Source organism: Bos grunniens, chromosome X (genome assembly GCF_055505025.1).
Source record: "Bos grunniens cultivar Pamir isolate PY7600 chromosome X, Bosgru_T2T1.0, whole genome shotgun sequence".
NCBI classification, from domain to species: domain Eukaryota; kingdom Metazoa; phylum Chordata; class Mammalia; order Artiodactyla; family Bovidae; genus Bos; species Bos grunniens.
In genome coordinates this window covers 144,154,291-144,179,849 of record NC_141194.1, presented here as the reverse complement: position 1 = coordinate 144,179,849, position 25,559 = coordinate 144,154,291, and the positions used below count along the sequence as shown (strand labels likewise).

Sequence of the window (25,559 nt, the reverse complement as noted above, 5' to 3'; positions counted from 1 at the left end):
TATAGAAGTAGATTTGTGGAGAAAGAATAGGAGTTAGGCTTTGGGCATGCTTAATTTGAGGTGTCTATTAGACATCCACATAGGGGTGATGAATTGAACATACAAGTCTAGTCATTGAAGCTGGAAATATAAATTTGAGAATCTGCAGCATTTAGGTGATAAAATGGTAAAGTCCTCTTGCTCTCCACACCCAGGACCCCACCATGAGGCCCCCCACTGTTTCATGTATAGGGGTAAAGAGACACATACGTAAATACAATTTTTTTTCACAATTAGAATTGTTCTGCAACTTGCTTTTGAAGTTTTTCCACGTAAGTACATGCATATATGGGCTTCCCAGGTGGCACTAGTGGTAAAGAACCCACCTGCCAATGCAAGGGACTTGAGAGACCTGTGTTCAATCCCTGAGTCGGGAAGATTCCCCTGGAGGAGGGCATGGCAACCCACTCTAGTATTCTTGCCTGGAGAATCCCATGGACAGAGGAGCCTGGTGGGCTGCAGTCCATGGGGTCTCAAAGAGTCTGACACCATTGAAGTGACTTAGCATGCATGCACATACAGATATGGGGCTTCCCAGGTGACGCTAGTGGTAAAGAACCTGTCTGCCAATGCTTGAGACATAAGAAACACCAGTTCGATCCCTTGGTCAGGAAGATCCCCTGGAGGAAGGCATGGTAACCCACTCCAGTATTCTTGCCTGGAGAATCCCATGGACAGAGGAGCCTGGTGGCCTCCTTAGGGTCCTAAAGAGTCGGGCACAACTGAAGCAACTTAGCATGCATGCATATATATACATACCTCATTTAAAAAAAAAATAGCTGTAGAGAATTCCTTAGTATGAATGAATCATGTTATGTCCAAGTGTTCATTCATTCACTCAATAAATATTTTTTGAGTACCTAAGCACTGATCTAGGGATTGAGGATAAAGTAGTCCCTTATGGATGGATATTTAGATTGCTTCTGCTGCTGCTAATTCGATTCAGTTGTGTCCGACTCTGTGCGACCCCATAGACGGCAGCCCACCAGGCTCCCCGGTCCCTGGGATTCTCCAGGCAAGAACACTGGAGTGGGTTGCCATTTCCTTCTCCAATGCATGAAAGGGAAAAGTGAAAGTGAAGTCGCTTAGTCATGTCCGACTCTTCGTGACCCCATGGTCTGCAGCCTACCAGGCTCCTCTGTCCATGGGATTTTCCAGGCAAGAGTACTGGAGTGGGGTGCCATTGCCTTCTCCAAGATTGTTTCTAATACTTAGCTATTATTAACATTGATACAATGCGTATGTTTATGCAAGCATCTCAGTTCACATGAGAGTGTTTTTATTTGGCATTGATTCATAGAAGTGGAACATCTAGGTCAAAAGGCTCAATGGCATTTCTAATACTTGAATCTCAAGTTCAATTAGGATAGGGCTAACATTAAATTAAACATTAGGATAGGTAAATTTGTGATGAAATCAAAGATACCTAACAAATGTGGAAACCACCCAATAAAATGCTCTGTTGGAAGCTGTAGGATTGCCTCTACAATTTCCCTTTACTATGAGAGTGTGCATGCATGTGTGTTCAGTTGCTTCAGTCATGTCTGACTCTTTGCGACTCTATGGACTGTAGCCCACCAGGCTTCTCTGTTGGAGTGGGTTGCCATGGCCTCCTCCAGGGGATCTTCCCAACCCAGGGCTTCTAGACCCAATGCCGAACCCACGTCTCCTGTTGTCTCCCTGCACTGTAGACAAATTCTTTTACCGCTGAGCCACTGGGGAAGCCTATTACGAGAGTGTAGTCATGCCCACATCCTATTCATCTTCAAGGTCTAACTCAAACACCCCCTCCTACAGGAAGCCTTCAATACTCCTAATCACATGCGATCTTCTAATCTTCCTTTTCACCTCAAGTACGGTCCTTATCACATACTTCCTTGTATCATAAACACGTTCTCCAAAAGACTTTTTTTTCCCCTAAAGAGAATGGACAGTGTATTTAATTCATCCAGCATCCTCTCTCAGTGCATAGTACAATGTTTAATGTTTGTGTAATGAAACAGAAGCCCTAAAGCAAGAGAGTGAAACCTACAGTCTCAAGAATAAGCGAGGAGCCTACATAATGACCAGATGGTGTTTGCATACCATCCGTGTGACATATGCTTTCCATGGCTCACAAGGCTCTGTAGAAATTGCCTACTTCTCTGATTCCATCTCCTACCACTCCATTTCCTTCTATGCTTCAACCATGCTGGCCTTTTTTTGTCTTCTGGCTTTGAACACACTAAGTCTGCCCCCATCTCCATGCCTTTGTATCTGTCATTTCTTCTACCCGGAGTGCTCTACCTCTAGATCTTTACTGGCTGCTTCTTTTCCTTCAAGAATCTAACAATTTTCACCTCCTCCAAGAGGACTTCCTTGACCATCTATTCTAAAATAGGTCTTCACTTAGACAATGAACTTATGGTTGCTGGGGGGGAAGGGTAGGGGGAAGGGACAGTTAGGGAGTTCAGGATGGACAGGTATACACTGCTATATTTAAAATGAAGGGAGTTTGGGATGCACAGGTACACACTACTATATTTAAAATGGATAACCAACAAGGTCCTACTGTATAGCACAGGGAACTCTACTCAATGTTATATGGCAGCCTGGATGGAAGTGGAGTTTGGGGGGAGAATGGATATCTGTATATGTATGGCTGAGTCCCTTCGCTAGTCACCCAAAGCTATCACAACATTGTTAATTGGCTATGTGAAAGTGAAAGTGTTAGCTGCTTAGTTGTGTCCAACTCTGTGACCCCATGGACTGTAGCCTGCCAGGCTCCTCTGTCCACGAGATACTCCAAACAAGAATACTGGAGTGGGTTGCCATTTCCTTCTCCAGAGGATCCTCCCAACCCAGGGACTGAACAGGGTCTCCGGCATTGCAGGCAGATTCTTTACTGTCTGAGCCACCAGGAAAGCCCTAATCAGCTATCAGATCAGATCAGATCAGATCAGTCGCTCAGTCGTGTCCGATTCTTTGCGACCCCATGAATCGCAGCACGCCAGGCCTCCCTGTCCATCACCAACTCCCGGAGTTCACTCAGACTCACATCCATCGAGTCAGTGATGCCATCCAGCCATCTCATCCTCTGTCCTCCCCTTCTCCTCCTGCCCCCAATCCCTCCCAGCATCAGAGTCTTTTCCAATGAGTCAACTCTTCGCATGAGGTGGCCAAAGTATTGGAGTTTCAGCTTTAGCATCATTCCTTCCAAAGAAATCACAGGGCTGATCTCCTTCAGAATGGACCGGTTGGATCTCCTTGCAGTCCAAGGTACTCTCAAGAGTCTTTTCCAACACCACAGTTCAAAAGCATCAATTCTTCGGCGCTCAGCCTTCTTCACAGTCCAACTCTCACATCCATATGTGACCACAGGAAAAACCATAGCCTTGACTAGACGAACCTTTGTTGGCAAAGTGATGTCTCTGCTTTTGAATATGCTATCTAGGTTGGTCATAACTTTCCTTCCAAGGAGTAAGCGTCTTTTAATTTCATGGCTGCAGTCACCATCTGTAGTGATTTTGGAGCCCAGAAAAATCAGCTATACCCCAATACAAAATAAGAAGCTTAATGAACAATATAAATTAGGTCTTCAACTCCAGTTACTCCCTATTCTATCATCTTAACTTAATCCTCCACATAGTGTTTTTCACATTCTGTAATTAACATGGTCATCTGTTAGCACTAGCAGGTAAGCTACACCAGAAGAAGGACCTTGCCTGTCTTGTTCAACCCTGTATACTTCTAGTGGCTACAACAGAGTCTCTAGTAGTAACAATGCTTTTGACTGAAAGAAACAATTTTCAACTAAAGGTTGCATAAACCATAAAGGTTTACTTTTCTCAGAGGTAGGCAGTATCAGGTAAGGTTGATTCAACCATTCAATGCCGTCTGGATTCTGGATCTGCTCCTCTTTGATGGTCTTGGACTTTCTTTGTGGTTGGAAAATGGCTGCCAAGAGCAGATGCATCGCCAGAAAAGACACCTCTCAGGGAAAAAGGGGAGCAGAGGTCTCTCTGCACAGTTCTTTTAAAAAAATATCTTCTTTTTTTTTCCCTCTTTTTAAAAGAGTGTGGGAGCTCTCTTCCCACACTTCTCTTTTATATTCCATTGGCCCAAACTGAATGGGAGCTAAGACCATTAATCTAGCAAAGGATAAATATTCAACCTTGAATATTCATTGGAAGGACTGAGGCTGAAGCTGAAGCTCCAAAACTTTGGCCACCTGATAGAAAGAACTGACTCATTAGAAAAGACCCTGATACTGGGAAGGACTGAAGGCAGGAGAAGGGACAGCAGAAGATGAGATGGTTGGTTGGCATCAACTCAATGGACATGAGTTTGAGCAAACTCTGGGAGTTAGCAAAGGACAGAGGAGCCTGACATGCTGGAGTCCATGGAATGTCAAAGAGTCAGACACGACTTAGTGACTGAACAATGGCAACTGGTAAAGGAGAGTAAGGTTATCATGATTTTCTTTTTAACCACTCATAATTCATCACCTGGAGCTGGGTCTGCATTTCTTAAGCCCCGTGGCTCTGCTGATACCAGATACCTTGCTCCCTTAGCAAGGAAAAAGTGTTATGGCTATTGTGGAGGTAACCAACAGTATGGAACACACAGGTACTCATGGAACAGAGGGGTGAATTCAGACTGATATACCAACATTCAATGATTAACAACTTTTGTACACACATGCACTGTGCAAAGCCAAGATCGGTGATAAAAGGCTTTTTCCTTTACAGGACTTCCAGGGCCCAAACTCTCTGGAAACTTTGTCTATGCTTTATTGGGACTAATGTGATGGCTGCTGCAATAGTCATGCTGCTAAGAGATCTGGCCTTCCCTGGACTCACAGAAGCCATCAACCATGCATGCCCTATATGTAGGTGTGACTGTTTGTTCTTTGAAGATGGGAAAAGTGGGGAACGTGCCCTTATGGCAGTGGTAGGATCCACTTAGAAGCGCTGCATGGATCCACAGAAATTACTGGTCATTTTCAAACTGTCAACACATTAAGTAACCAGACAAAATTGCTGCAGTTAGCAGAACCTCACTTTGCACTTGAGGAGGCTTTACAGGGTCACAAGTACTTTCAAGATTCACATCCTTATTTCTGTCTTGTTGTTCAGTCGCTAAGTTGTGTCTGTCTCTTTGTGACCCCATGGACTGCAGCATGCCAGGCTCCTTCACTGTCTTCCGGAATTTGCTCAAATTCATGTCCATTGATTTGGTGATGCCATCTAACCATCTCATCCTCTGCCACTTCCTTTTCCTCCTGCCCTAAATCTTTCCCAGCATCAGGTGACTCTTTGCAATGAGAAATGAGTTGACTCTTCACATCAGGTGGCTGAAGTATTAGAGCTTCAGCTTCAGTCCTTCCAATGGGTTGACTTCCTTTAGGATTGACTGGTTTAATCTCCTTGCTGTCCAAGGGACTCTGAAGAGTCTTCTCCAGCACCACAATTGGAAACATCAGTTCTTCAGCGCTCAGCCTTCTTTATGGTCCAACTCTCACATCTATACATGACTACTGGAAAAACCATAGCTTTGACTATACCGACCTTTGTTGGCAAAGTGATACGATGTCTAGTTTTGTCAAAGCTTTTTTTCCAAGGAGCAAGCATCTTTTAATTTCTTGGATGCAGTCACCATTCACAGTGATTTAGGACCCCAAGAAATTAAAATCTGTCACTGTTTCTACTTTTTTCCCTTTTATTTGCCATGAAATGACGGGACCGGATACCATGATCTTCATTTTTTGAATGTTGAGTTTTAAGCCATCTTTTCCACTCTCCTCTTTCACCCTCATCTGCGGTTGTTGGTATTTCTCCCTGCAATCTTGATTCCAGCTTGTGATTTATTTCTGTCTTAAACATCTTTATTTTACATCTCGGTTCAGAATATGTTCCTTGATTCTTAGGAAACAATTTCTTGGAAGGTGAAGAGGATAAGGAAAGGAGTGGGAAATGGAGAGGTGACAGGACGGTGTGTAAACGCTTCTAGAAGATCAGTAAATCCTCTGGACTCCAGGTAATTGCCTTCCCAATACCACCCTCCTACCCGCCCCCTGGCTCCCGCGCCCCGGCCTACAGCAGTCTCTGCCCAACTGGACAACCTGCCACAGGTGCAGGCCCCCACCACCCAGCTGTTCCCTGCACTGGGGCGGGGGGGGATTGCGGGGTGGGTTCGCTACAGCAACTCTCGACTCCGAGGCTGCCCCCCCACCGCCCCAAACGTGAGGATGACCGATGGGTAAGGAAACGGTGTGGGGAGGTGACCCAGGCATATCGCTCCGGCCGGAAAACCATTCTCCCTCCTTCGACCTCTGACATCGGCGTGACTCCTCCCGGGCGAAGCACACAATAGGCGGCCGCTCCACGTCGTTCCCCAGCCCCTCTGGCGCCCCTGCCCTGGGGGCTTGAGGGGTGAGGGGAGGCTAGAGTTCCCCAGCCCTCCAGCGGGCACTGCAGCCTAACGGGTGGGAAAGGAGCGCTGGAGAAGAGCGTGCTGCACTCTTGGCGACTTTCCGTGTCCCCCCGCCCCCGCCACCCCCCAAATACACACGAAAAATGAAGCAGCCAGATCTCCTTTCCCGGATGCGGCTGCACCAGCAACATCAGCTGCGGGCGGAGCCCGAGCGGTTGCCACTTCCCCCCTCTTCCCTCGTGACCCCGGGCCCCCCTCCCGCGCTCCCTCCCCCTCCGCACACCCTTCCCCGCCAGACACACCCTCCTCCTCCCGCAGCTCGCGCGCGGAGCTCCGGCTCTCTAGGGGAGGGAGCGGCCGCTGCTGTGGGGCAGGACTGCGAGCGAGCGAAGGAGGGCGGGGCCGCGGGGGGCGGGAGGAGGAGCCGCGGGAGCCGCGCCGCCGCCGAGCTGCGATGTGGCCGGCCAGCCGGCGTGTAAACACCGGGAGCAGCCGCGGCCGCCCCGGCCCCGGGCACTGAGCACGCCCGCCGAGACCTGCCCGCCGCTGCCATGGCCGAAGTGCGCAAATTCACCAAGCGGCTCAGCAAGCCTGGCACGGCGGCCGAGCTCCGGCAGAGCGTGTCGGAGGCCGTGCGGAGCTCGGTGGTGCTGGTGAGTGACCGAGGGGTCCCGAGGGACACGCTCCAGGCGAGGACGATCGGGCGGCTTCCCGCGCGCGCGCCGGGCCGGGACGGACGGCTCAGCCTGTGGCCGCCCGGTGCGCTCCGCGCTTTTTGCTCCGCTTCAGTAAGTTTTTGCCGCGGCCACCCATCGCTGGGGGTCCGAGTCCCAGGTGCCCGCTGACAGCGCCGCGGCTGCCCGGCTGCCCCGCACGGCGGAGGAAGCGTGCGCCTGGCTGGACGCCGACGGGCCATCGGGGGCTCGGAACCGGGCCCCGGGAGGGGAGCGTGAGCTGGAGAGCGGACCCTGCTCCCCGAGACCCGCACAAAGAGCCTGAGACCCCGGCGCGGCGAGATCCTGATTCCCTCCTGGCCGCACCTGAGGCAGCCTAGGCGGAAGGATGCGATGAGCGTTTTGCACACACACGCACGCGCGCGCACGCACACACACACACACAGACACTCACACCGTGTACACAAAAAAAGAACCCCACCCAGAAAGCCCCGGGCGCCCAAGCTCGGGCGGGCGGTGAGAACGGAGGAAGCGCAGCGACTTCCTCCTGCTACTGGGGAGAGGGTGGTGATGGGTGTAGAAGGGGTGCTGCTGGCGCTGGCGCCCAGAAGGGAGCGGATTGGAGACAACGGGGTCCCGGGGCGAGTGGGCGCGGGCTCGGCAGCCGCAGGGCCAGGGTGTCCCCTGGGACCCGGGAGCGCTCCAGAGGCGAGGAGATGGGCCCATGGGGTTTTAGGAGAAGATGGTGTGCGCTAGTCTGGGGATGGAGGACCTGGGCTCAGAGCCCCACCGCTCAGGGCTGGGGGATGGGGATTGGAAAGCGAGCTGACCCCTTGGGAACCCTTCCGTTGTACCCTCGGGTTGTCAGACTCGGGAGCTCAGCGGACGGGTACTAACGGGCCTCTTCTGTTTTCAAGACGCTTGTTGCCAATTTCCTGGACCAGCGATCAAAACCTAAATAAGCAATCAGACTGGTTAATTACTGTTTGTTTTGTTGCTTTGGTTGGTTGGTTGGTCGTTTTCATCTCTCTCTGGTACCTCTACCTTACAGCAAGTTATCTGCTGTGTTTAAATTTCACCATTTAAGAGTGAGCTGTTTTTGTTAAAACAACTTATCATCTCAAGGGAACTTCACAGCCTTTCCATGTAATTTTTCTGTTGATCTTGTAGTATCTGATAAAACCAACATAAAAGGGAGGCCAAAAAAAAAAAAGGAGGCCAGGGACCTGATCCCAACTGTGGAGAAAGTTGACATTAGTGGGAGTTTCTGGAGGAGGATCAAAGGCAAAATATGTACCTTTGAGATAAAGATCTGATCCCTAATAGCTACAACTGTGCAAAGCCAAGTGACTTTAAAGAAATCTCTCTATCCTGGCTGGAACCTTGAAAGTTTAATCCTGCTGTTTAGCAGAGCTAAAAACCCAGACCTTTAATGTTGTTTTAATGGACTTGGCTGATTGTGTGTCTCACTGATTGTAGAATGAGGTCCTGTTGGGGTCAGATTGGAACCTCGATTGTCAGCACAGCCCCTTAAGATTGGAAAACAAGCTGTGTGTAGGGAATTTATACCAGGGCTCTTATCTCGGGTGATTGTTAACAAGTGATTCAATCTCCCTTGCACAGGAAACCCTTTTCTAAATTCAGGAAGAAAGAAAAATCTTACTTAAGCATGGGTAGCTGGCTCTCTACCACACCCTGTGAAGTGGACAGATGGTCTCAAGAGAATAAATGGGCCTCAGCAAACCTCCACTGGGATTTGACCAGCATTTGACCTGCCACCCTCAGCAGCGTAAAGTTAACATTAGCATTCTTGCCCAGGTTTTCGGGTTTGAAAAATAATTTGGGGTAACATAGGTACCTTCCTAACCACTGACTCTTTGGCAAAGCTCAGAAAGCTGTTAGTGGGAGGAGACTCCAATCTAGCTTACTTGGGAACCAAGGCTACAGACTTTAACAGGCAAGGCACAGGAATATTTATTTACTACTTTGGTATGTAGTCCACACTGAAATTTTGGGAGGTGGGGAGAACTGATTCTAGGAATCTAAATCTATATCTGTTGAGTCCTTACTGTGTGCAAGACACAATCCTAGATGCCTTAAAATGATGAGTGAATGTGGATTACTTTATTTTCATTTGTTTCATTAGTTCCAGCCTGGATTGGGTGTACATATGTGTTTATCAGGAGGATGCCCAGATTATATACATACGTCAATTATAGATTATTCATAGCACATTAGTGAATGCTGTTTTAAAGTGGTTCAGTCAATTAAGAAATGAGGAAACAATCATAAAGGAGTATACTCTCCTAAATGGCTCTTTTTCTTGGCCCCTGTTTTCCTGACACCAAGAGCTCATTAAGTAAAGCCACGCGTGACTGGAGAGTGAGTAGACCATGCACGTTGCAGCTGCCGACATAACGTCTGATTCTTTTCTGATTTAAGACCCAAAATGTTTATTTGTGACAGCTGAGGTGGGATTTATACTTGCTGCTGTAAACCCACGACACTCAAGTTAGGGCTTCAACATGGAGTCACATTCATTAGATTCCAATATGGAGTCATTCCTGCTGTAGATCAAGCTTTCTTGTGGTGTATCTTTTACTAGAAGTTGGAAAACCCACCAAGCTGAACAAATATACAGAATTTCCTGTTTAGGTGGTTTGTTTAAAAAAAAAACCAGTTATACCCTTTTTGGCATATTGCTAACATCATTCAGTTTTGTTCACTGTTTGAAAAATTCAGAAGGCCTGGGCTATATATAGCATGTAGTTGTGTATTCAGACCTTCATCCAGTTATCAGTACTTCCTCGAATCTATTAACTAAATAATGAAGCAGAGAAAGAAAGACCATTTTGTGGCTGCATTTTCCTGTAAGTTTGGCATTTTTATGAAGGATACTTTTAACTCAAGCAAAGGGATAATTACAGAATTAACCACTGGCAGAGGTTTCTCAAGAAAGACTTGGGGAGGAATATTATAACCTGAGAGTGTATGTGATTAACTGAGAAGTGTTTACATATATACACACATTTTAGAATGCAGAGTTTTAGTGCTGTTTTTGTTAGAATTCAGGATGGAGCTGTTTGTGCCTATGAGGGGACAAAGCCATTTGATAAACCTTTTGTATTCTGGCTGCCCTTGGGAGGAGTCCCTGTGTCAGCCTGGGAAAGTCGCCTAGTAGGTGTTTCAAAACTGTTTGCTTGCTGCTGCTGAATATACCCTCAATTCCTTGTGCGCCAAAGGATCAGGAAAGAGTTGCTAGATATTACGGGTTGTAGCCCCTTGAGGCAAGGCAATGCATGCATGGTCCCCAGGCTGGCCCCATTGCACACAAGGCCAGTAGAGAAAAGCTCTCCACACACACACACACACACACACACACACACTCACTCACCCCTGTAACACACACACACACACACCCAGAAGTGTTCCTTAGGTTCGCACTTAGGGAAGGCCTGAAAATGAATCAGCTCCCCTGCTCCCTCTTCCCAAGGGAATTTGTGGAATATACTTAATTGAGTACAAAATAATAAAGCCAGTTGCAATGGGTTTTGATCGCCTGCAATGCAGGAGACCTGGGTTCGATCCCTGGGTCGGGAAGACCCCCTGGAGAAGGAAATGGCAGTTCACGCTAGTATTCTTACCTGGAAAATCCCATGGACAGAGAAGTGTAGCCCTATAGCAGGTCACAAAGAGTTGGACACGACTGAGCGACTAACATACACACACACACACACACACACACACATGCACACTCCAGTTCAAAGACTTAGCTGGGCTCTCAATGAAATAGTCTTCGCTGCTCCTGTTGGCTTTTCCAGGTTTGGAAAAGGAAGGATCTGTCTGCAAGCCCAGTGCAGAGGTTACTTAGAAGCATCAAATAGTAGAATTTGTTTCTTAAGCTGAATGTGTTAAACAAATTTATCATACAAACTTTTAAATAATTATTTCACTTATCCATATTTTAAGAACATTTCTTGACATCAGTAATATAAGTCTACATAATCATGTTTAACGACTGCCAAAAATTACACTGTGGGTGGATTATAGCTAATCATCCTTTATTGTTTGATACCTTGAGAAGCTATAATTTTGTGGCATTCTGAACACAAGCTCTCCCAGACAGTAGCTACTGGCCATCTGTGGCTATTTACATTTGCATTAAAATTAATTAAAAAATTAAAATTAATTAAAAATCAGCTCCTAAACTGCACTTGCCACAGTTCAGGTGCTCAATAGCCACACGTGTCTAGTAATTGGCAAGTAGGACAGCACAGAGAGCAAATTTGCATCACTGCATAAAGTTATTTTGGACAGTGCAGGTATAAACATGGATTGGAATGAACATCTTTGAGCAGGTACTTTCAAACTTGCTAGATTGACCATCTAGGATAAATATGTAGCACCAGAATTGTTTGCTCCAACATTAGATACGTATTTAGCATTAAAAGTTCCCCTTAAACCTGATGTTAAATTGCGCTGCAGAATGTTATTACCATTTACTGTTTCGTCACCAGAATGTGTGCGTGTTCCTCTCTCCACCCCGCATCCAGCACTGGCAATTAATATTTTTTAACCTTTGCAATCTGATAGGTGATCAAGGGCATAACACTCTTCTAATTTGCATTCCTTTCATTAGTCTTGAAGTGGAACAAGTTTGCATGTGTGATTAGCCATTTGTATTTCTTCTTTTGAGGATTCGAGTGAACCTTCTTACAGACTTATTTCCTGGTTTGTAATCCTCGCACTAACGGTCTCTAGCCCTAAGATTCTGTTTCGATAAGTCTGGGGTGGGGCCAGGCATCTGTATTTTTAAAAACAACCCAAGGTGATTTTGATGTGCACAGTGCACAGAAACACAGATCTAGGCCACTTGCCTACTCAAGGCAGGAATGTCCCCTGTACCACCCCTGACAAACGGGGACTAGCTTCTTAGCCACTCTCCGCCTATGAGAGGGCTGGGTAAAAATGTTGTGCTGAAATGTGTTTTCTGTAAGTTCCACTGCTAGGCTAGGCCCAGCTCTGCTGTTTGGAGACACACAGAATGTTTGCTTCCTCTTTCACATGACAACCCTTCAAATATTTGGAGACTGCCACCATGGCATTTTAAAATTGTCTCTTCCCAAAGCCAAACAGCCTTCATTTTGTTCCTTCCTCACATGATTTGGTTTCAAGATGCTTTACCATCACATTTGTCTTGTTTGGGCTCCTTTCCAAGGTTTCAGTGTCCTCCTTAAAATATGGAAGGCAGAGCCCAGGTTCAAGAGTCAGACCTGGGCTTGAATCTGCCCTCTGTCACCAGCTTGCATTGTGAACTGAGGCAAGTAACCAGATCTTGTTGTCCTCATCTGTGAAATGGGGGTAGATAGTTGTCCTAACCTTGTGGAGTTCTCGTGGGGTCAAAGAAGGTAATATTTGGAAAGTGTCTGATGTATAAGTGATTCATAAAGGTAAGTCCCTGACTTCTTGACTCATATCCAAAATGCGTATGAAATACTGTTACTAGATTTCTCTATAACAAAAACTGTATTCTGGAAGGGTCTAATACAGATTACAATAAAGAAGGGAGCAGTATTTCATACCCTAACCCTCTGAAGAGGGACAACAAAGGCATAACTGAGGCAGTGACAATGGAGATAAGGCAGAAGAGAAGTGATAAAATCAACAGGATTTAGTGATGTCTTGAAGGGGGCGTCGGAGTGGGGAAAGGAAGAAGTGGGAGGGAGAGAAAGTGGGATGGGGAGAGGTGGAGTCAAGATGGCTGAAGTTTGTCCACCCGGGTGATCTGCAGGATCAGCGTGTTCCATGAGAGGGGAAGGGAGAGAGTGTGTAGTGTTGTGTTTTGGCAAAAGACTGGGGTTGTTGAGGGCCAAAAGAGTGTCCCAGATGGGATTAGGAAGGGGAGGAAGAGCCAGGGTTGAGCAGCTGGTGAGGTGAGATTGTAGGAGAGATTAGCTGATTGAAGAAGTTTGCACCTTTGGGGGTGATTAGGGAAGTGGGAGGCCGGGCAGCAATAGCGGCCTCTCCAGACTTCATGGGAAGTTAGGTCACCCTCGAGCAGCCTCCTCTCCAAGGGCTCAGCCTCACTAGCGTCTTTCCCCCAAAGAGGCTGGAGGTTTCCTGCCCTGGAGGGACTGTCAGGCCCGGAAGGGAGATGAGATGTATGCAAATGACTGAAATAGAGAAGATGGTGGTGTGGCTTCTCTCTTCAGCTAGTTACATCATTTCTGCCCAGGGCCCTGTGACGATCTTTTTTGTGATCCTTAAGGGTTTTTCAAGAGTTTGATCCTTCTGGGCTCAACAGTGTTAGTGTTAAATGAGCCTCTGCTAATTAAGTGTTCTTCTTGGCATTGCCCACATTTACTGAACTACAGAGGCCTTTTTTTAAAAAAAACATAAGAATGGAGAAAGTAAACGGCAGTTGTCTGACACTCATCTTGCCATTCCTTGACTTGACCTCTGTGAGCTGCCGAAGTCCTTGCTATCTTCCTAGACCCCCAGCGCTCCACCCTGGGAGCCCCTGTTGCTCGTTTGTTGGAATTCCATTCAGAGGTGTCTTCACCTCTCTGCTTTTGCTTTCTTCTGACACATAAAATCATAAGTATGTTGAAAAGTTGTTAGTTTTTTTTGTGTGTGCCATTTTCTTTTTTCTTTCTTTCTGAAACACAGAAGGGAAGGCCAGAAACCACAGACGGGAGAAAGCGCGAGAGCGGTTTCCCCTTTTCTGTAAATCCTAACGGTCATTTGATGATACATCTCTGTTTGGGATTTATATCTCTTGGTTTCCTTCAGCTTTTGTCAGACTGCAGCGGGGTTCATGGTAACGTTAGCATGTCACTTATATCAGCTCAGAGCCAGATGCCTTTCCAACTCTTGCAGGGCCGCACCCTGCAGGCTCCCAGAGCAGTAACTGGGGCAAAGGGACAGTTTCATTCAGCTCCGTTGCCTGTGAAGCGTGTTTAGTAGGGCAGAGTAGGCTCTGAAAGCTTACGGCCTGGGTTCAAAGTCCAGCTTAGTGGCTTATTAGCTGGGTGATCTTGGGCCAGTTTTTTAACCTTCTGGGACTCGAGAACCCTCTTGTGGGTTTGTTGAAAGGCTTCAGCGAGTTGCATGTGAAGCACTGCGGGCCAGGGCTTGGCACATGGAGGGCACTGAATGACTGTTGGCCTGCATTATTTGTCCTGGGCTTGATGGTGTGCAGGAGGTCTTTTGTGTATGTGTGACAAGTCAACAGACAACAGTAAATGGGTAGAAGGGAAGCAGGTACCCTTGCCTTAAAAAAAAATGTATTCATTTCTTTTTTTTTTTTAATTTTATTTTATTTTTAAACTTTACAATATTGTATTAGTTTTGCCAAATATCGAAATGAATCCACCACAGGTATACCCGCGTTCCCCATCCTGAACCCTCCTCCCTCCTCTCTCCCCTACCCTCCCTCTGGGTCGTCCCAGTGCACCAGCCCCAAGCATCCAGTACTGTGCATCGAACCTGGACTGGCGACTCGTTTCATACATAATATTATACATGTTTCAATGCTATTCTCCCAAATCTCCCCACCCTCTCCCTCTCCCACAGAGTCCATAAGACTGATCTATACATTGCTGTCTCTTTTGCTGTCTCGTACACAGGGTTATTGTTACCATCCTTCTAAATTCCATATATATGCATTAGTATACTGTATTGGTGTTTTTCTTTCTGGCTTACTTCACTCTGTATAATAGGTTCCAGTTTCATCCATCTCATTAGAACTGATTCAAATGTATTCTTTTTAATGGCTGAGTAATACTCCATTGTGTATATGTACCACCACTTTCTTATCCATTCATCTGCTGATGGACATCTAGGTTGCTTCCATGTCCTGGCTATTATAAACAGTGCTGCGATGAACATTGGGGTACACGTGTCTCTTTCCCTTCTGGTTTCCTCAGTGTATATGCCCAGCAGTGGGATTGCTGGATCATAAGGCAGTTCTATTTCCAGTTTTTTAAGGAATCTCCACACTGTTCTCCATAGTGGCTGTACTAGTTTGCATTCCCACCAACAGTGTAAGAGGGTTCCCTTTTCTCCACACCCTCTCCAGCATTTATTGCTTGTAGACTTTTGGATCGCAGCCATTCTGACTGGCGTGAAATGGTACCTCATAGTGGTTTTGATTTGCATTTCTCTGATAATGAGTGATGTTGAGCATCTTTTCATGTGTTTGTTAGGCATCTGCATGTGTTCTTTGGAGAAATGCCTATTTAGTTCTTTGGCCCATTTTTTGATTGGGTCATTTATTTTTCTGGAGTTGAGCTGTAGGAGTTGCTTGTATATTTTTGAGATTAGTTGTTTTTCAGTTGCTTCATTTGCTATTATTTTCTCCCATTCTGAAGGCTGCCTTTTCACCTTGCTAATAGTTTCCTTTGTTGTGCAGAAGCTTTTAAGTTTAATTAGGTCCCATTTGTTTATTTTTGCTTTTATTTCCAATATTCTGGCAGGTGGGTCATAGAGGATCCTGCTGTGATGTATGTCGGAGAGTGTTTTGCCTATGTTCTCCTCAAGGAGTTTTATAGTTTCTGGTCTTACGTTTAGATCTTTAATCCATTTTGAGTTTATTTTTGTGTAAGGTGTTAGAAAGTGTTCTAGTTTCATTCTTTTACAAGTGGTTGACCAGTTTTCCCAGCACCACTTGTTAAAGAGAGTGTCTTTAATCCATTGTATATTCTTGCCTCCTTTGTCAAAGATAAGGTGTCCATAGGTGCGTGGATTTATCTCTGGGCTTTCTATTTTGTTCCATTGATCTATATTTCTGTCTTTGTGCCAGTACCATACTGTCTTGATAACTGTGGCTTTGTAATAGAGCCTGAAGTCAGGTAGGTTGATTCCTCCAGTTCCATTCTTCTTTCTCAAGATAGCTTTGGCTATTCGAGGTTTTTTGTATTTCCATACAAATTGTGAAATTATTTGTTCTAGCTCTGTGAAGAATACCGTTGGTAGCTTGATAGGGATTGCGTTGAATCTATAAATTGCTTTGGGTAGTATACTCATTTTCACTATATTTATTCTTCCAATCCATGAGCATGGTATATTTCTCCATCTATTAGTGTCCTCTTTGATTTCTTTGACCAGTGTTTTATAGTTTTCTATATATAGGTCTTTAGTTTCTTTAGGTAGATATATTCCTAAGTATTTTATTCTTTCTGTTGCAATGGTGAATGGAATTGTTTCCTTAATTTCTCTTTCAATTTTCTCATTATTAGTGTATAGGAATGCAAGGGATTTTTGTGTGTTGATTTTATATCCTGCAACTTTACTATAATCATTGATTAGTTCTAGTAATTTTCTGGTGGAGTCTTTAGGGTTTTCTATGTAAAGGATCATGTCATCTGCAAACAGTGAGAGTTTTACTTCTTTTCCAATTTGGATTCCTTTTATTTCTTTTTCTGCTCTGATTGCTGTGGCCAAAACTTCCAAAACTATGTTGAATAGTAATGGTGAAAGTGGGCACCCTTGTCTTGTTCCTGACTTTAGAGGAAATGCTTTCAATTTTTCACCATTGAGGATAATGTTTGCTGTGGGTTTGTCATATATAGCTTTTATTATGTTGAGGTATGTTGCTTCTATTCCTGCTTTCTGGAGAGTTCTTATCATAAATGGATGTTGAATTTTGTCAAAGGCTTTCTCTGCATCTATTGAGATAATCATATGGTTTTTGTTTTTCAATTTGTTAATGTGGTGTATAACATTGATTGATTTGCAGATATTGAAGAATCCTTGCATCCCTGGATTTGGCTATGCTGGGTCTTCATCGCTTCATGCGCTTTTCTCTAGTTGCAGCAAATGCGGGCTACTGTCTGGTTGTGGTACTCGGGCTTCTCTTTGTGGTGGCTTATCTTGTGGAGCATGAGCTCCAGACACACAGGCTTCAGTGGTTGTGGCACTTGGGCTTAGTTGCTCCATGGCATGGGGGATCTTCCCAGACCAGGGATCAAACCCCTCCCTCCTGCACTGGCAGGTGGATTTGCAGGTGGATTCCCACTGAGCCACCAGGGAAGCCCTGTTGTTGTTCAGTTACTCAGTCATATCTGACTGTTTGAGATCCTATGAACTGCAGTACACCAGGCTTCCCTGTCCATCACCAACTCCTGGAGCTTACTCAAACGCATGTCCATTGAGTTGGTGATGCCATCCAACCATCTCATTCTCTGTTGCCCGCTTCTCCTCCAGCCTTCATTCTTTCCCAGCATCAGAGTCTTTTCCATGAGTCTTTTTCCATCAGGGTCTTTTTCCATGAGTCGTCAGGGTCTTTTTCCTTCGCATTAGGTGGTCAAAGTATTGGAGCTTTAACTTTGGCATCAGTCCTTCCAATGAATATACAGTGTTGATTTCCTTTAGGATTGACTGGTTTGATCTCTTTGCAGTCCAAGGAACTGTCAAGAATCTTCTCCAGCACCATAGTTTGAAAGCATCAATTCTTTGGTGCTCAGCCTTCTTTATCATCCAACTCTCACATCCATACATGACTCCTGGAAAAACCATTGCTTTGACTATACAGACTTTTCTCAGTAAGGTGATGTCTCTGCTTTTTAATATGTTGTCTAGGTTTGTCATAGCTTGAAGGTTAGGAATCCCTACTCTTGCTTTTTTATTTCCTTGCTCCAGGTAATGCCCCAGAGGGTGAGCTACATACATGGCTGAGCTAAGAATCATTCCCTCTTGGCAGAATAAGCTGGCTGCCCATGAGGTCCTGGGGAACCGCCATTCTCAGGTGGATGGGGTCATATCAGAGAGCCCAGTGGATGTGAGGTAGGAACAAAACAAAAACTCTGGGTTTTTGGCAGTTCCTGCTTTCAGACTAGCCAGATGAATGAGTGGGAAGGCTAGTTGTCTAGTGGGGAAGAACATCCCATCCCATGTCCGGGGAAGGTTCTCTGGTCTGGGGAACTTATGACTGGCTCTTTATCATGGTTCCTGCAAAAGCGTGGCTAGAAGAGCACTGGGCTCTGTATGGAAGACTAGAACTTCAACAACCCTTCCTTTCCCTCTCAAAACTTTATTAATCTTCATTTCATGCATTCATCCTTACTTCAAAAATAATCAAATGAATATTGACATTCAAATGCCTTTTAAAAGATGTATTGTGGAAACATGTAATTTTAGTGGGCACGTTTCAAGCTTAAAGGTCTCCTAAGAAATTAATTCTTGCCTGGAGAATCCCAGGGACGGGGGAGCCTGGTGGGCTGCTGTCTATGGGGTCACACAGAGTCGGACACCACCGAAGCGACTTAGCAGTAGCAGCAAGAAATTAATGTCCTTTTCTACCCAGTTATCTTGGTTTTGCAGTAGCAGGGTCAGTTCTATTAGGAATGGTGTGGAGAGGTTTCCATTGTGGTTGATACGGTAGAAAACATGCCAATTGTTCCAGGGATGTGAGGTTTACCTATTGTCTATGCAGAGCCTCACACAATCATGCCAAAATTTGCTATTAATGATTTCCTGCCATTCTTTGCCACTTTATTTTTATTGCCCATTGAGTTTATTGTTGACAGGAAGTTATATTTTGGCCTTTCTCAACAGCTTATGTCAGATTGTGTTATGTTTCAAGCTGCAGAGAAATGTTTGAAGGTACTCTGATACTTCAGTTTTTCCCTCCTGTTGCTTTCCCTAGTGGCTTAAAGATTGGACTGGGTGAGATTTAACTAAGAAGTCAAGTGTTCTTCTAAGCCTCTGAGACCAGAACATCTTTATTTGAAGTGCTTCGGTGAAGTGGGTCAGGAGGCTGGGGAATGCCTTTGTACGAAATGGTGGTTGGACAATGAAAAGACCTTGTATTTTTATAGCCCTGATCTTAGGAAGAGTTTTAAAAAACTGCAGCTATGTCTCTGACCTCCCTCACACGTTCTTCCAGGTCGCTATGAAATGCATACTGCATTGCCGTCACCTCTCTCCCATCAGAAGGGAACAGAGGCATGGTTTCAAGTGAGGCAGGCTGTAGGCCACCCATGTTTGCTAAATGACAGAACAGGTAATGAACTCCAGGTGTTTCAATTTCTTTGGCATAATCAGGTAAAGAAGCACTAGCTCCCGGGCCAGATTCCACAATAGATTGGGTGGAGGAATCTCTTTTAGTGTGATTTGGGTGATGATCTCCTCCTATTGGGAAACAGTGTTTATTTCTGAACAAGCTTAGGTCTCTTTTATGGGAAAGTAGAAGGTGAGGACAGAAGGAAAAAAAGAGGGGTGATGTTGTTATTGAGCAATGCAGGCAAGATCAGTATAGATTTTTCCTTGCCAAAGTCAGCCAAAGGATTTTGAGAACTGTTTGCTGTTGGCCGTTCTTCCTTTCTTTGCTGTTTGAATAATGATATGGGGGAAAAAATATCTCCAGGACACTGGTTCAGCTGAGGTACATGGGATCATTTTCAGGGAACTGTTTTTTATGTTTTTTTTTTTTTTTCCCAAGCAGGTTAGTGCTGTCCAAAAATAACAACATATATATTTCTCTCCATGCCTTTTATATGAGCAGTTTAGTTTTCCCACTTGTCAAACTGCCAGATTTACGCCTTACAGGACCTGTTGTCAATGTTCATGGCATGAGTAGAAGAATGTTGTTGGCAAAACCAGTTTATTTTCATAGGTTAACAAGTTCTCAAGGCTTCGGTCCATTAAATGATTTCCTAGAGACCTGAAGGAGGGCATACCACCTTCTAAGTTGCCTAACTTCCCACCCAGAAAGAACTGAAATCCAGGAGGGCTCTCCATCAACTGTTGCAAACACTGAACCAAACAGTTATTGGAAAGCTCATAGGCACCACAGCTCTCTTCTGCCAGCAGAGTGTTTAGCTCATGCTCTAGTGCTTGTGCCGCAAAGAAGGTACTCCCTGCTAACCTGACCTGGGGGAGAATCACTCCTCCACTGCTGGTGAGCCACGTGACTGCTTACAGAGGAGTTCTGCCTCTGTCTGCCCCTTCCAAACAAAATGAAATGGTCTGGCTGAATTCTCACTGGGGAAGTCAGAGGAGAATTCTGCAGGGCTTTCTCACTTCAGTTCTGTGATTGATGCCCAGCTCCCTCGCCCTGCTACCTCAGTGTGGAGCAGGAGCTACTCGGATGTCCACTGCCAGCCTGGCATCACCCCAGGTGCAGAGCCCTAAGCAGGGGACTTTGGAAAACTCGTTGTATTCAAAGCTTGGGGGCTGAGCCTTAAGTCATCTAGGCTGTTGGTTCTGCCCTGTCAAATCCACTGCTGGTCCCTGGGTTTGATCTTCTTTCTTGTCCCCAGGGGTTGCTGTCCCTGTGTCCTGGGCTTGACCCCGTATCTAACCCTCTGTCTTGGTTTGCCAGTCAAGTGCCCAGTTCCTCTAGGGGGGTTCTCATCTTGTTGCTGATCCTGAGGAGGACTGCCCTACCCTCACAGTGACTGCACAGTAGCTTGAGCTTAGCAGGAGGTCTGCTTAGAGAACTCAGAAGAGGCAGAATACTTCCATGAGGAGTTCTAGCGGTGGCCCTGCTGAGATGTGCACCAGATGCATGGTCTGTTAATTTCCTCTGGCCACTAGAAACATTGCCACAAACTTAGTGTCTAAAGCAGCACTGCTGCTACTGCTACTGCTAAGTCGCTTCAGTTGTGTCCGACTCTGTGCGACTCCATACACGGCAGCCCACTAGGCTCCCCCGTCCCTGGGATTCTCCAGGCAAGAACACTGGAGTGGGTTGCCATTTCCTTCTCCAGTGCATGAAAGTGAAAAGTGAAAGTGAAGTCACTCAGTTGTGTCCGACTCTTAGCGACCCCATGGACTGCAGCCTACCAGGCTCCTCCACCCATGCGATTTTCCAGGCAAGAGTACTGGAGTGGGGTGCCATTTCCTTCTCCGCTAAAGCAGCACAGGTTTATTAAACTCACTGTCCTGGAGGTTGGAAGTCTGAAACAGGTTTCACTGGGCTAATGCCAAGGTATCTGTAAGTCCTCACTTCCTCCCAGAGGCTCTAGGCGGGGAGCTCTTACGGTGCCTTTTCCAGTTTCTGGAGGCTGCCTACATTCCTTGACTCATGGCCCCTTCCTCTGTCTTCATGCCAGCAATGTCTGGTCAGGTCTTTCTCACATCGTGTCATAGTGACACTGCTTCTGTCATCACGTCTCCTTCACTGATTCTCACTCTCCTGCCTTCCTCCCTCCCTCACTTAGAAAGACTCATGATTACATTGTTCCCACCAGGATAACTAGTGAGGGTAATCTTCTCACCTCAGAGTCCTTAATTTAATCACATCTGCAGAATCCCTTTGCCATGTAATATAACATAGTCACAAGTTCCAGTAAATAAGAAGGGGGCATCTGCCTAGTGCTCAGGCATTGCTGGAAGTTGAGGAATGGTGATCTTATGGTGGATGAGGAACACCATAGGGTCTGGAGGAGGGTCTGATAGACTGGCACACTGTGAACCAGGTGCAGAAATCTTCACAGAATTAGAATGAGAAAGCACAATCCCTTTTGAGAATTTTGGCCGGAAGAAAGCAATATAGGTTTGCAGTCTGCAATTTCAGTTTGGATGTTTTCTTAAATTCTTCATAATTAAAAAAAAAATTTTCCCACACAAAAATCTCTCAGTCTGGAGTTCTTGTAAGTGGGCACTGCTTTCAGACTTGAGGTGTTTCAAGATACAAGCTGGCCAGACACTTAGCAGGCATTTGGCCAGTTCAGGCCTATGGAATTTTCCACCCTCAGCTAAAGCGTAAAGAGGTAAGGGTGTGTGTGTGTGTGTGTGTGTGTGTGTGTGTGTTTAAAAGAGAAAAGGATGGTTTCAAATCACAGAGAATAACTGTTTCACTGACAAGCCCAAGACACCTGTCATTTGTCCTGTGGAGATGCATTTCACTCATCCTGATGGTCAAGTTAGACTGGCCATGGCCCTCCTGTATATTCAAGGTAATTGATGGACTCTTTCCCAAAAATGGGTTTCTAAAACACATGATTAGAGAAGCAGAGGGAAGGACTGGAAAATCTCTCTGATTCCTTCTGGCTTCATGATGGTTTCAGTTGAGAGAGAAATTGAAACTTCCTCTCTCATTCACCAAGTCCAGTCACTGCCATCTTAGACACACCACAAAAGCTTCCTGGCTGATCACATTTTCATCAGCCCTCCGAACACTGGCTATAACAATATCCATGATGAGCTGATGGCAGAGAGCCCGACTGCCCTGAAGAAGCACTCTATCATCGATGTGGATTGCATTTTCTATTTTTACATCAGTTCTAATTGGTCATGGCTATATTTCTCTGAGGGCTGGCCTATCTTTTTCCAGGCCCTTGAATAACTGGTTGAAATGTACTAAAAAAAATTATGTAAATCTGGGGGTTGGCAAGATTTTGATTAAAAATCTTATAGACAAAATATACATTAACCATCTTCCCTTTCTCTTGTTCCATTTTTCCTTTCCTTTCTGCTTAATAGGAAAACTGTTCCAATTCTCCTTATAAGCCATCTCCATAAAAAAATTCAGATGTTTTCAGTGGAATTATCATAAAAATTTTTTCCTAATGTATTTATATACTGCTTATCTCTAGAATGTGAAAGGGTATTAACTGTAATCCTATTTAAATCTTTAGAAATGGATGTTCATTTTCATGTTACAGGCTCTTGCCCTTCAACCTGGCTTGTTTTATTGCAGTTAATTTCACATTATTTTACTGACTTACTCCTTTCTAGTTTGGGTTTGTTTGTTTTTTTCTTTTTTAGTAGCCCTCATCTGAATTATGGCTTATGGGCAGTAGGCATTAGATCAATGAGCTTCATGACAGAGTTGATGCCTCAGGACTCTGGAACATCTGGGAGTGTGGTATATACCAGAAGCAACTACAGAGCAAATGTGTTGTTTGTGAGTGAGTGAAAGAAGAGAGAGAAAGAGAGAGAGAGAGAGAGGCAAGCTGAGCTGTGAGAGATAGCAAGCTGCCTGAGCTGAAGGAAAAGATAGATACTTTGCTTTGGGTCATGCTAAAATCCCAAAGGAAATGCTTCTAGAACTGTTGCTTAAATTGAAGAGAAGCAGAGAATCTATTTCCACTGATTTCTTTTTAATGGATTAAATCTACTTAGAGCAAAGTTGGGGGTGGGGTGGGGGAAGGGAGACAAAGATTTAATCTGAAGAAACTAAAGGATAAAAATAAGTTAAGACGGAAGGAAGGGATTTTTTCCCCCTCATTATAGTAGACCAGGAGTCCAGAGATTAAAATATTAACTATTTAATGAGAGTAGCCAGTATATCTTTAGATTCAGACAGGAATAAATCTACCCCTGTAGAAACCATACTAGGCAAATGGGAAAGTTGTGGGTGGGACCAGAGTGGGGGTGAGTAGACATTCAGGAGATGATAGCAGCACACCCTGTCACCTCAGATAATTCAAGACCTTGAATTAATTAGTGAAGGAGTGCGCAGGACACTTGTGTGCAGTTCTCTGCTGTATATGATCATTGGGACCCAGTTCTCCAACTCGAGGGTTCAAGATTTGAAACCTGCAAAGGCCAGATTTCTTTTGGGAGTCAAGGGTTGGCTGGCTCTCACGTCCTCCATCTTCCTGTAGAAGAAGGGCCACAGTTCACAACAATCCAGACCCGTATTTCTCAAGGCAGCAAACTTGGCTAGACAGGAATGTCATGGAGACTGCCGCTGAAGCCTTGAGACTTGCTCTGAGCTCAGCGCCCACTGGAGCTGGATTCCTTTGGCTGACTTCGTGCTCTCCTTATCAGATTTCCTTTCTTTCTCTTTCTACCTTCAACTGTACCCTGACTGTTCCCCCCTCATTTTGATTTTCCTCAGTTGCTGTTCCCATCAGCGCTCACCTCTCTGTACTGTAGCCTTCCAGAAAAAGCTTCTGTAGATCTGGATCTCTGGCTCCAGTTGCACCACAACTTTCCCATCTCCAGCCCCGTGCTCTGGAAACTTCCTTCCACTGTGGGCACTTTCTTACTCGCCCTTTTCATCTTTTTCTCACCTCTTCCTTCCCTCTCCCCCATGTTCGGCCATAAAGTGTTCTCCATGGGACAAGGCCATCACTGTGTTTATTTTTTTTAACCTTTTCTGTAGCCAAGGATGGAAAATTCCAAAGGCCTGAGCTAGTGATGGCTGGGTTTCTTTTCTGGAAATTCAATGGCCTGGATGCTAAGGGAATGTCATGGAGCTACACATCTGGCAAGGTTGTCCCCTAAAATGTCCTGGCTTTGGATTTAGTTCCAACTAAAAGAAGCAGAGGTTCTGTCTGCGGAATTATGGAATAAGAATGAAGAGTTTAAGAAATGATATAATTACAAATCCAGAGCCCAGTTTACATCACTTTGTGTGTTTTGAGTTTTTTTTTTTTTGCTGTGTTTCATTGGGAAAGAGTGGCCTTTTTTTGGCTTAGTAGGCGTTTCAAAAGTGAAACCTTCCACAGGAGACACAAATGAAGTTCAGTTTAATGGAGGATTTTGCTTTCTTGGGGTGGTGAGTTGGCAGAGGCCATACACATTTCATAGCAACAGGGGTTATTGCAGAGTCTCCCGGGGGGCACCAGAGTCCTCCCAGTTGACACCAGGTGGAATGGAGCAGGGCTGCCCCACTGTCACGGTTCTTGTCCCTCCCCTGGAGAAATCCCTTAGGCAGGATCTTGTCTCCATGTCCCTAGAGTATGACATACCAGAGTGGATCATCATCTTGGCAACAAGCAAAGCAGTTACTGTCTTGAAATAGCTAGAAACTGACCTCCCATTCTGCTCCCTCTCAGGAAAGATGAGGGAAAATGACAAAATCCCCAAACTCAATTCTACCTGCATTGGCTCCACATTACCGGAAAAGAGCACCCAGATTTCTTAGCAGGACTTCCTGTTCCTTCCTGTCCCACTTTTGGATCCTCTTCTCCCATCACATCCCTTCCTGTTGCCTGTGCTCCAGCTGCACTGGACCATTAGTGGTCCAGTAACTACTGCTCCCCCAAAACACTAAAGCTTCTCATCTCCATGCTTTCCACGTGCTGATTCCTCTTCCTAGAAGGCCCTTCCACTTCCTTCCTTGCTAAAGGGAATCTTATCTGTCTTGCAGGGTTTAGGTCAAATGGCCATCCTTCACTGCTCCCCGCCCGAATGTACACATTCGGAACAAGTTGCCCATAGCCTCTTGCTTCCTGTATTGGTTTCCTGAGACTGCCATAAAAAATTACCACCAACTCGGTGGCTTAAAAACAATGAATGAATTCTCTTATAGTTCTGGAGGCCAGAGTCCAAAATCTGTATCACTGGGCCACACTTCCTTTGGAGAATTCAGGGCCACTTCCGTTCCTTGTCTCTCCCAGGTCTGGTAGCTGCCAGCATTCCCTGTCTTGTGGCTGGATCACTCTAGTCTCTGCCTCTGTGGGTCATGTTGCCTGCTCTTTGGTAGTTGCAAATCTCCCTCTGCCTGTTTCTTTTTTCTTTTTAACTTTTTAT

The 25,559-nt window shown here is 45.4% G+C and overlaps 1 protein-coding gene across 3 annotated transcripts in view; it reads left to right on the top strand.

Annotated features, from left to right (window-relative positions):
- Nucleotides 1-6,866: 6,866 nt before the first annotated feature.
- DOCK11 (dedicator of cytokinesis 11) overlaps nucleotides 6,867-25,559 on the top strand; it is a 212,089-nt gene continuing 193,396 nt past the window's right edge. For 2 of the 3 annotated variants that reach the window (XM_086388270.1, XM_086388268.1), the window contains exon 1: nucleotides 6,867-7,106. In XM_086388270.1, the coding sequence (XP_086244396.1) occupies nucleotides 7,005-7,106 (102 nt within the window). In that variant the 5' untranslated portion in view covers nucleotides 6,867-7,004. The remainder of the gene's footprint in view (nucleotides 7,107-25,559) is intronic. The other variant, XM_086388269.1, reaches the window with a different exon arrangement.